Source organism: Chaetura pelagica, unplaced genomic scaffold (assembly GCF_000747805.2).
Source record: "Chaetura pelagica isolate M959 unplaced genomic scaffold, ChaPel_1.0 scaffold194, whole genome shotgun sequence".
Classification (NCBI taxonomy): domain Eukaryota; kingdom Metazoa; phylum Chordata; class Aves; order Apodiformes; family Apodidae; genus Chaetura; species Chaetura pelagica.
Window position 1 is genome coordinate 230050 of NW_009952877.1, and position 12534 is coordinate 242583.

Below are 12534 nucleotides of genomic sequence, written 5' to 3' on the forward strand. Positions count from 1 at the left end.
CAACTGTCACAGTGACAAAAATGCAGTTTGAAAAAAATGCTAGCTTCTCCCTGAGGCTCAAAAAAGACCTACAGAAATATAGGAGTTTTACTTTAGATACATTTCAACAACAAATAGAAATATAGACAATACATCCAAAAAAGAGATGCAGACAGCAGGTCTGAAGTCCAAGGATTGCCATCTCTCTGCTGCCCTCATGGTATACAGCTTTGACTTGGTGATAGAGACAGTAGAGGCCTATGAAGAATAACACCTAGAAGTAAGAATGGCTGGTATGCAAGTGTACAAGCTCATTCCACTAAGACAGCAAGATTAGAACATGTGTTACAGATACAGCAGCTGAAACCATTGCTAGAGAAAATGTTATGACATCATGACCACCCACCAAGGAGGGCAGGGAGTGTGTATAAGCCAGTCTACATTGCTGGAGCAGAGACCAGCCACAGTGTAGAAATGCTAAATTTCTACTTTGTGCTAACTCATCTCCAAACTCTTACCTGTCTGAAACAGTTATGCAGACCTGATAAATTATTGCCTTTATGTTTAAACACAAGCAAGACAAGACCAAAACAATCCTGCCAATATGTTAAAAGCAGTTCCCAAACCCCACCAGCATTTAACTACTCATGAGGTGTTAGAAATACAAATACACATGTCCAAATAGATTTTAAAAATTGAACCAATTATAAGCAAAGGGGAGTGGCACACTGAGATTACTATGAAAGTTTGGTTAAGGCCTTGATATTTCTTTCTCTTCCACGACCCCAGATTTTGTTTAGGTGGTAACCATTTTCATCCTATCCCAAGACCAACTGGTTCCCAGGCTGGTCCCTGAAGCTGCAAGATCATCACTTCCCAAGAAAGCAGCAAGTTACCCTGTTTGGCAGCAGACTGGCCTCCTCTCCCCAGAGACAGATGACTTCTCCTTGGATCAGGACATGGCAAAGACGACACAACCAAAGACTTCACAAGTTGGTCTGCACTTCAAACAACAATGAATGTTTCACCCTTGCTATGAAGCAGAAGTGCACTTTGTCTCAGGACACACAGGCTAATCCTCTTCCAGCAGGCCCCCTAATCAAAAGCTCCTCTCCCACTGGTGATCCATGCTAGATCTGGTGTTTTGTCTTTGGATTTCCTTCAGGTCTGACAGTACTCCCCACCATGCACATCCGTACCAGCAGGTCATGCACTGCTAGGGCTCTGAGATCCTCCATCCCAATCCTCAGGAGCCTACTGACGAACAAGTTGGAGACATGAAACACAACAGCCTCAAGGACATGAAGGTGGAAGAGTAATCCCTGCCCTCTAGTTTTGATCTCAAGTTGTACAGTGCCCATCCACAGCAGCCTCAGCAAACAGAAAAAAATCCCAGGGTGTTCAAACCTACATTAGCTCTTGTTGAAGAGAGAAGCATCTTTACATGTAATGCACATTACCTCATGCTTAACCACCTGCAAGATAAACTAGGGCCTGACAGTAGATATGACAAGCAGCAGCCTAATATTATCCTGCAAATACAGCTGTTTAGCATGGAAGAGTCTAAAGGCAAACAGAAGGGGAGAAAACAGCTTTGGGAAAAGTAGCTGGAAAAAAGCTCCACAGCAAGAGTAGGAAACCCAACTACTCCTACACATGCTCATGTAACCCTAGAAGGTGTCAAACCAGGGACAGCTACAGGCTCCTTGTCACTAGAGCATTTAGCCATGCTTTGCTACAGACACCCTTCTACCCCCAACACATAACATGGAAGCCGTAAGAAAGGCAAACCTGAGAGATGATGGCTCTGTTCTCACACTTCTAAATCAGAGCCCTCCCAGACAAGCACTGCCACCTCTGACTTTCCTCCCTTCCCAGCTCACCCATCCAGCAGTCCTCACATGGTCACCCTTTGCCATGTGCTTGGAACTTCACTGCTACCTTCACCTTGGGGAAAAATACAGATAGTGATCTCGAGAACAGAAAAAATTTCTCTGCATTACTTCTTCCCTTCCTTCCTCAGGAGGTCTGGTTACACCAAGGGCTTCAGTTACAGAGAATACAAAAAAAACCAAAAAAGATCTTGCAGGTGCAAATTTGAACTTGTCTTTTTTTTTAAAAAAAGACTTTCAAAAGAAGTGCAGCTCTTCTTTCAGAGGGGTGCAGTTCCTTGCCATTCCTCAAATGCCATTTATTGCTCCTTGTCCTTTGCATCTTCGCAGTTTTCTTCCTCATCTTCCTGCACGAGGAACTCTTCAGGGGGCCATCTCAGCTCACCACTCTCTACATCACCCTCTGTTGGCTCCACCACGATGGAGGGCAGGCGGTCCTTCAGCTTACAGTAACAGTCAAAGTCTGAGGGATCAGGGAAGATCTGAAAGAGCCAAGAAACAGTCTGTGAGAGGGGCTGCATTCAAGCAGTCTCAGCCAAAACCTCAAACCAAAACTGTCTCAAGACACTTGGGTCTTCAGGGCAGATGAGTCTGGGCACAGTAAACAGTAATGGAAAGACTCTTGACCTTGTAAGTAAACTTTCTTATCTCTGAGTATTGGGAAAAAGTGCTGCCCAAGAGGCTTCCAATGCACAAGTTTGCTTGGATAGTTCTCAGCATCTGCCTTTTTGGATATTTATCCAAATTCTTCACCTCCACCACCACACTTCTGCATTAATGCTCAAGAAAGCTTGCATCCTAAGCTATCTCGATCAGAGAATCTGAGGTCTCATTTCCTGCTGCTGGGCAAGCTGCACACAAAAACAGGTTTGTGTTCCAAGCTTTGCTGTAAGAAGGGAGAAGACAGTGCAACACAGTGCTAAAGCAGTCCAGACCCTTGCAGCAAATGCCTGCACCTGGTATTACTCCAGGGCCACAGCACCAGACCAAAAGAGAAGTTCAGCTGCATTTTAGAGACAATTTTGGGACTCCTCTTCATGCTACAGCTACCAAACATCAGTAGTTAAACTCAGCAGGACAATCATTTTGTAGAAGGGTTGGAGACTGAACCATTTTTCTTAGGGCAGAAGAAACCTGTGGCATAGCCAGCAATTATGTACCCTGGTGCAAAGAACGAGAACCTCTATCTCCAGGCCTCCAAGGTGTACAGAGCAGTACCTTACCCCTTCCCTCCCACCCACAGGGTGCCACAGGGGTGCATGTGCTCATGCACTGTAGCAGTACCAGGGCACAAACTGACCAGTAGTACCACTGGGATGCACACTGTGATCATATTAGGATCACTGAGGCAAAGACACAGGTACAGGAAAAACTGCCACTGCAGTGCAGTATGAGCACGAGGTTTGAATGACAGAACTGCAGTACGAAGAGAAAGGCTGCTGTTACTTAGAGGAATACCCTGTAAGTAGGGGAACAGGTTCCAAACCAACCTCACCCAGAAGAACTGCCACTTCAGATCCCCTGCTTGGTAACCAGAAAATTAAAACAATTGCCACCTGTTGATTTGAAACAATTTTATCAGAGTGCTCATTACACATTATAGTTGCATTTACACACCCCACAAAATGCATTTTCCCCTCCATGTTGTAGATGAGGCAAGAAGCCAGGCACTGTACTTTTATTTGAACACAGCTGCATTCCAGAGAGCTGTCAGAGCATCCTGGCAGGGAACAGCCTCAGAGAGGCACACTACTCATGGATGCATCAGCTGGAGCAGAAGAGCTCATCTGCTTTTACCTTTGTGGTCCCAGTTACAAAAGCAGCTTTCCCATCCAGAAACCCTGAGCATTAACCCTGAAGCACCATACTCTTCATGCCAATCATGCAGATACCCATCACCTTGGGAAGGCCTGGCCCAAATCCCAAAGTGGAAAATCATCCTATCAATTTGTTCTTCAGCCTGGGAAGTATGAACCACACAGAATCACAGAATCCTAGGGGTTGGAAGGGACCTCAAAAGATCATCTAGTCCAACCCCCATGCCAGAGCAGGGTCACCCAGAGCACATCACACAGGAACATGTCCAGGTGGGTTTTGAATGTCTCCAGAGAAGGAGACTCCACAGCCTCTCTGGGCAGCCTGTTCCAGTGCTCTGTCACTCTCACAGGAAAGTTTTTTCTGATATTCACATTGAACTTCCTATGCCCCAGTTTGCATCAATTTGCACCTTGTCCTATCACTGGTCATCACCGAAAAAATCTTAACTCCATCTTCCTGACACTCACCCCTTACATATTTGTAAACATTGATGAGGTCACCCCTCAGTCTCCTTTTCTCCAAGCTAAAGAGACCCAGCTCCCTCAGCCTTTCCTCATAAGGGAGATGTTCCACTCCCTTAATCATCTTTGTGGCTCTGTGCTGGACTCTTTCAAGCAGTTCCCTGTCCTTCTTGAACTGAAGGGCCCAGAACTGGACACAATACTCCAGATGTGGCCTCACCAAAGCAGAATAGAGGGGGAGGAGAACCTCTCTTGGCCTACTAACCACACCCTTTCTAATGCACCCCAGGATGCCATTGGCCTTCTTGGCCACAAGGGCACATTGCTGGCTCATGGTCACCCTCCTGTCTACCAGGACCCCCAGGTCCCTTTCTCCTGCACTGCTCTCCAGCAGGTCAGCCCCCAACCTGTACTGGGACATGGTGTTGTTCTTCCCCAGATGCAAAACTCTACACTTGCCCTTGTTGAACTTCATCAGGTTTCTCCCTGCCCTACTCTCCAGCCTGTCTAGGTCTCACACCATTTCCTCTTTGTCAACATTCAGTCTTTCACTGTTCAACTACACCTCTCCTTCACACCCAAAGCTTTGTAGCAGCCAGGTTACCATCCTAAGCCATCAGGTTGCTACCTAATGCAATGTCAGGCAATGTAACTGTGGGAGGAGGTGCCCAGGCACGCAACTCAGTATCAATGTAACACCGAACCCCAGGGCTGGTCCGCCTGATCCTCGGGACAGTGCAGGAGCCCAGCCCACTCTTCAGGTGCACAAGAGTGAGCAAGGTCTTTGAACATGGCCCCATTAACAGTATAAGCTACTTAGTCAGTCCCAGCACAAGTGAGACAGTAACTATTTCTTGGAGCTCTGTGCCATCTTCTTGGCCAAACAAAGGCAGTTTCAGACCTGCAATGCATTAATGGAAGTACACTCAGTAAGTGTCAACTTTTTATCTAAACTGAGGATAGGAAAAAATACCCTTGACATTACATGGTTTAGAAGATTGCAGTGGAAAAAGAAGTGTGGTTCAGGAGGTTACATAAGCTGATAACATCATGAAAATAGCCTCCTGTGCAAGAAAAATAGTAGTATAATAACTGAACTAATCTTTGGCTGCTATCATTTTAAGCACACTAGGTCAAACTGGAACAATTTGTTTGAAAATAGCCTGCTAGATTTTTTCCAGAAATTAAGTAGTAGTCATTTCCTTACAAACAAATATCCCCAAGATGTGATATGCAGCTTTTCTAGTAAGAAAAGTTAGCACAATCTTATCTCAAACAGCTGCAGCACAGGCTGAACCCAAAAAGGCCAGGATTTTTTCCACTAAGTCATGCTTTTTAATCATCTAGGCAGCATGAAGTGAGATGTTACAACTGCACTTTAAAGGGGTGTGGACAGTCAGTGGAAAAATACACAAAGGCAGATTTCCTCACATGTGACAAACAGGGGAGCACAGTAGGCCAAACAGAGAATGAAGGAAAAAAGGTTTTCAGATTAAGACTGCACATCCAGGGAAACTGGTGAAAAAGTTACCCCAAACAGTCTCCTCACTCACTTCAAAATAAGCCACATTGCCAGGTTCTTTATAAAAAATAAAGAAGCACCAGCTTTCTGCTGTCCCACTACAGCAGTGCCATGCTGCATTTGTTGGTCCTTTAAGCCTAATCCACTCCAGTTTTTGACAACAGGAAGGAAAAAAGCTCTAAAACTTGCAGTAAGGTCACTGCTAGGAGTGCACTAGCTCAGCTCTGACCTTCTAGCTCTGCACCCTTTTGAACAGCAACCAGGACAGCTTGTCTAGCAAAACCTGCCTATAAGCCTTTCAGCTAACATTACCCAACTCAGGCATGTTCAAGGAGGACTTTGCATCTCCCCAGCACCCATGAAGAACAGCAGCAACTTCTCCCCCTCATTTATAAAAAAGGGAGCCACCTTGCACAACAGCTGAAGCAGGTACCTGCTTCTGCCCAAGTTGCTCACTTGCTAATCCCCACAACAACCACTACCAGCTGGTAATGAAGGCTACCTAAAAGCAAGTCTAGCAGTAATTGAAAAGTATCTTCTTTCCCCTCTCTTGCATGACACAGTACAAGGGGCTGCAACTGCTTACACAGAGCTTCCCCCTTTCTGTAGCTGAGTCCCAACTCCTGGCCCCTGGAGAGAAGCATCCAGCCCCTTTAGAGGCCACAGAAGACAGATCTTGCTTCTTACACTACTTAACGCAGCTTCTCACTCACGGCAAGACTGATTTTCAGAGACCTCTCCAGGTTATGTTTTGGGTACTGCTCTCTTCGTGGACTAATCCAGATCACACACAAATTGACCTAGCTCTTGCCTTGCAGCTAAGAAGGGCAGTGAAAAGCAGAACCTGACATAAAAGCTTGAAATTATTTTGGAAAGACAATGTTTGCCACTGTTGCAGATGATCTAGCTCTACTATCCTTGAACAAAATCTTGGCAACAAGAATGGAAAGTTTCCTTCGCCCTGAGGACACTCAGCATTCTCAGGGACAGAGAAGCACCAAAAGCAGGAGAGATGTCAGACAACTAAGAGGACTATCTCAGAGCTACCATAAGCCAGGTGACACTTGTAAATTCAAAACACCTTCAACATGTACTCCATGTCAACACACATAGTTAAAATACTTGTCTCCCCTCCCTTGAGGCTGAAAACTACTTCAATTATGTTACAGGGAGATTAAAGTAATGAGATCTTTCTAAATTAAGTTACTGTTTTGGGCAGAAGCTTGGCTTCACTGTGGCAATACAAGACTGTAAAGTCTGCATTGAGAAGCATACCACTCCAGGTATAGGATACACACCCCTGATATACACATATCACACACCCTCCCACTACTAAAAAGCAAAGTTTTGTGCTTCTTCAGCAGTGTCAAGCCAATATTCCAAATCTCAAATCAACATTTTAAGTCCTTAAAGTAAAGCTTTATAGCCATTGAGAAGCATGGCAAACTAATTTCAGGAAATATAAAAAATAATCTCAGTGTCCTCTTTGTAGGAATTTTCCAGCTATAAGCAGCAGCGCTAATACATTTATTCACACTGTAGTCATGACTCAAAACAGAGCTCACAGCAGCCTATGACTCAGGTTTAAGAACAATGACAACTCCCCAGTCACAGATTGCACTGTCTTGAAGAACAGTGGCAGATAAACTTCATAAATCAAACAGTTTTCCAGCAGAGTAACAAGGCTTCAGAAACATGCACTGAGATGTTCTGAGTAGCTGCTGTCTTGAGTCTGCATTTCAGTGGAACTCTTTTGCATTGCATAGCTTTTATCATCAATTGTGGCTCTGTTTATCCCGTATCCTGCTTCCAACTCCATTTAAGTCCCAGACCCTGGAAAACACATTGACTCAGACTGCTAATAATCTGGTTTAGTAACCCAGCATTGGGTGTGCTGCAGTTATCCTTAATTCACTTTCTATTTTTACCTTGGAGCCCAGACACCACAGTAGCGAGTACCAGCTCTAATAAGGACTTCCCTTGCACAAATTAAGGCTGCACAGACATGAAGCACCTTACCAGCAAAAAAGACAATTACATAGGAAGCTCAATTTCTACCCTTCACCATCAGTCAACAAGGCAGAAATATGCTGGTCCCCCACTTGCTTTGGGGAGATGCAGTGAATGCAGCTCAAACCCCTCAGTGCTGTGCACCACAGCTCCCTGGGAAAGTCAGTGCTCCATTGGTGCTGGTGAAGGTTGCATTCACCAAAAATGTTTTCCCCAACAAGACAGATGACCCAAGCTTTTGCCAGACACTGGATGGAGCATTAAGCCTACTTACCTCAATTGAGTCAGTCTGACATGATTCACAGCTTGCTGTGGCTGTGATTAACCTAGACAGATCCCAGCATGGCAAGATCATGACTTAAGAGCTCAAGCTCCCTACAACAACCAAACCCCAGCTGACAGCATGAGGCAAGCTCAGCCTCTGCAGGTCAATCTCCTAAAAGGGAGCCTACAGTTCCACAGGACCAGAAAGCCAGCCAGCTGGTCTACAATAAAATAGCACATTTTACTCAGGACACAGCATTTGGTCAAAGTAAACACTTTGGGCATCATTCAGTTGTGTTCAGACCCCACTCCACTTTCAAAAAGCAAGGCAGGAATCAGGCTGAGGCACTTGTTTTGACAACACTCCACAAAATTATTAATTCAGTCTTTGTTTTAGTAGCATCATGCATGCTTATGCAAGATGGCATCAAAGCACAAGTATCAGAGTGCTGATGAGGCTTTTGGAGAATGGGCATATCAAGGGGCTGGAAAATAGCAAATGGTATATTAGCTCTGACTGGCAGTGACAAAGGCCCAGATTGCTGGAGACTGCCAGGCAGGGAGCACACAAAGCCCTCCATGCTTCTAGCAGGGGCATCTTGAACCATCAGCTAAATTTCAATGAGTTTTTTGTTTAGTAAGTCTCATGGGAATTATGGGACAACTATTAAAGACCCAGAAATAGCTCCTCACTGCAGGCACATAACCTAGAATGACATCATCTCTTCAGCTGCATCTTCTGTTTTGTCTATGCCACTCTGCTCTGAGACTTAAGTCGCAATTTCTCCATTCACTTGTGCTCAGGCCCTTTAAATTGGTTGGCTGAGCCATCTTCAGGAGCCTCAGAGAGCAGCTTTACATCACAACTACAGAAAGAAATACTGCTTTACATAGAAAGGTTTTGAAATTAGCACATTAGCTTACAAGTGCTTTGCATATTAACTGGAAAAAAAGGCACTTCTGTGCTGAGAATGCACATTTTGCAAATGAAACAATACACATCACTAAGCCCACAAAGGCAACTTGGTTATACCCAAAGTGACTTCTGCAGTCTGAGTTTTTACATCATGGTTTAAAGAACCAGCCAACCAAAGGCTGGGAAGCCCCACACCTTCAAGCTGATGCAGACACACTCCAGAGCATAAGCAGGGGCATGGGGTAGAGGAAGCAGAAGGAAGAAGTTGACAAGCCAAATTCCCTCTGTAACCAGCAAGACAAGAGACCTGAAATTCACTGCACTCCACAGGAAAGAGGAATCAAATTGCTTAAACATATACTCCGTATGAGTTTAGTTGTTTCCTCAGTTTACTTCAAAGTAACAGCAAAAATACTTTGAACTAGTACTGTTGGTAGGAAAAGTCCCTGCTTTTTGCAGGGGTGGTTGAACTAGATGACCTCTGAAGGCTCTTTCCAAGCCAAACTATTCTAGTGCTTCTAAGTCTGGCTGCAGCAGATACTGATGTTTTGCAGTTCCAGCAAAGCTGCTGTACTCCTCTGGTCCAGACAGTTTAATGTCAGCATATGGTGGCAGAGGCAGCCCCAGGGCTCATGGACCAATTCCCAGGCAGTCCCTGCTCTACACAGCCAGAAGGGGGACATTTTGAACCTTCGAGGTCACCTCTGCAGTAAAGAGATCCAGGTTCTACTACTAGAGCAAAACTTCTGAAACTAAAAGTTTGCCTCTCCCAGGTCTGGCTCCACTTTTTTTTTGGCTCTGGTAGCTAGCCAAAGGCTGTTATACTCACATAATCAGTGTTTAACTCTATGGATGAGTAGAGGAAGATGCTGTAGCTTAGAACAAGCCTCAGTGTGGGAGCAGTCACTCTCCATTACCACTGTCTGATTTTAAGTTATTGCACTACAGCCCTCAGAGTAGCATAAAATTTTCCATGTACCAAACTCTCTCCATCAGCAAGATGGAGCACAAAGTGCCAAAGTCTAAGGTAGAACAAAAAGTTCATGGTGCAAATTCCATAGGATATGTCCTTGCTGTTTTAACTTGAGTTTTCAACCCTTTAAGGATGCTTTCAACTTACCTTGAGGTACACTGTGATATTCTCAGCCAAGCAGCCAGAGAAGGAAGGCTAGAGCCTGATGCCCAATCCTCTTTACACTAACCCGATTAAGAAACAGACCTCATTCACAGCCCACACACCGCTAATCAGGATCTTCCATTTCAATGCCTCAAGGCTTTCTACCATCAGTTTTGTTTACATCAAGGTGACATACCAGTAGGCAGCTCCCAGCTCTTGAAGGCATTTGAAAAAAGTCATAGACTACTACAAAGAAGAGATCCAGGATGCATGAGCCCTGCATAGATATGAGTTGCCAATACTTACAACTCACACACCTTCAAGCTTTGTTCATCCACTCAAAACTGAACAGGCCTGTTTTCTAGTTGGCCCAAGTAGTCTTATCAAGGTCATTAGCACTAGAGGCAAAACCTCACTGAAGCAATTGTTAGAACAAGCAGGGCACCTAGATTCTGCCTCTCACTGGAAAATTTGAATAGGTAAATAGAGGCATTTGATCTGACTGGGTTAAGCCTCTTTATATGGTGACCCATAAGCACAACTGAACCTCCCACAAAGGTGAGTTCAATTGCTTCTGATTTAACAACCATTCTCATTGCTGTACACTCCCTTTCCCTCTATAGGGGACGGAAGAGAGGCCATATACTTTCCACTAACTCAAGCACTGCAGCACAGCACAGCTATTGCCACACACAGGCAAAAAAACAACCAACTTCTACTATTGAGATGCAGAATTCTAACCAGAAAAAGCAATGCACCCCCTTTTCCTCCCTACCGCTTTGGGCTTCTGCTGGAGGCCTCAACCATGGCCCAAAATTAAGCTGACTTCATTCTTCAGTGCACTGTTACTGCCTTTTAGCTCATTTTTCAGACATAAATATGCAAGCATACAACAGAACACCTTATTTGAATGCACATTTAGAGCAACTGCCTCTTTACAGGTTGTGTAACATCCACAAAGGAAGAACCTGCACAAGGATCTCAATTGCAGGAGTCACCCAATTCACAGACCAGATTCAAGTCATCTGCATGACCTGATACATGTGTTAAACCTCAACAACAAGTCTCCTGGAAGAGCAAAAAAAAGATACGGGTCTAGTAGGCTAAGATGCACAACTCACTCTGCTATCAACTATAAGCTAGAAAATTAAAGGGATATTGAGACTAAAGGATTAAGGCTCAGCCTGTGTTCAACTCAGATCTGGAGGATGACAGGTAACTAATTACCATCTTCACAACTTTCAGAATGGATGCAGCTCATACCTTCAGGAACTGATAACTCTAGTGATTTTTCAAGGCTCATTTAGGCTGTCCCTTGCTTTAAAGAATCTTATATAAGACTGTTAACTCCCTCAAACAGGCCCATCAGTCAGGAAAACCAAAGAATAGATTAAAAATGTGCCTTAGAAACACCTCCCTTCCTGCTCTAGGCAGATCATTCATATGCTGTGTTACAAAGAGATCCCAGAGACCTCTTGGCCCAGTGAGTAGAATGAACCCTTCTTTAACCTACCTCCCACAGAGTCCTCATGAAGGCTGAGTGAGTGGGGGCTCAAACACTTCAGAAACAATCAAGTCCTTTGCCAATCTCGTCCAATACCAAGTGTTAGATAACTGGATCCTGCCAAGCAGGCATTCTAGTCTGTTGACTAGTTCTCACAACAGCAAGACCTGCTAGTATTCAGGCTATGGAAAGGTACACTACACCAGGTTTGCCATCTAGCCCTGTAAATTCCATAAGAGATTTACTGCCCAAGCAGCCAGCAAAGCACTTACCTGGTACGACAGACCATCCTTGCGGGTGCTTAGCCCAATCTCATCCATAGCTGGGGTGTTCATCATCACTTCAGTCATTTCAGCTGATGTCAGATAATCAGAGCTAGAAACAAAAGACAGCACTCAAATCACCTGAGGGGCGCCGAAAGGGCTGAGTAAGATGTAAGTAGCATGGCAAAAGGCAAGAAGGCAGAAGAGGCCAAGGTATTTCTAGTCCCTTCCTTCCTGATCCCCTTGGAAGAGGTCAGAAAGCCTGCAACCCGGCACTACATCCTCTGCCCCTGGGACCAAGTCCCTGACTTTCTCCTCAGGAGCACAGATCAAGAACACCCTGGGAGGCTTTTAGCAGCAGCCGTTCATTTTTCATTCTACTTCCTCCAGCTCTCTCCCCGAAATGGGGAAAAGTAAAAAATCACAATAAATAAGTGCAAGAGCTGGTGTGCTTTAGCTCCTTCTGACTTACTTTACAACCTCAGGGACTCACACCAGCGGAGCGCCTGGCGCCAATTCCAGCTCCGCTTTTACTGCCTTAATGGTCCCAGCTCGAGAAAGTGAAGCGAGTTCCCGCAGTTCCTCTACTGCGGATGGTCCCGCTGTTGCTCCGCTCACACCGCCCGGCGCTGCCCGCCCGCTCTCCCCCGTTCTTGGAAAATTCACGACCCGGGGCGTCACACCGGCCCCGCGGAATCGCCTCCCCCCGCGGCAGGGGCCGGAGCCCCTGGAAGACGGGCGGGGACCCCGCTCTAAACCCTCACAGCCCGCCGGGGTTAAGCCTCCCC

At 45.4% G+C, this 12534-nt stretch overlaps 1 protein-coding gene across 1 annotated transcript in view; it reads right to left on the reverse strand.

The window, feature by feature from the left end:
- Positions 1-2170: 2170 nt before the first annotated feature.
- LBH (limb bud and heart development) overlaps positions 2171-12534 on the reverse strand; it is an 11170-nt gene continuing 806 nt past the window's right edge. The window contains exons 2-3 of the mRNA XM_009995275.1: positions 11756-11877; positions 2171-2353 (exon numbers count right to left, since the gene is read on the reverse strand). Coding sequence (XP_009993577.1) covers positions 2171-2353; positions 11756-11877 — 305 coding nt within the window. The remainder of the gene's footprint in view (positions 2354-11755; positions 11878-12534) is intronic.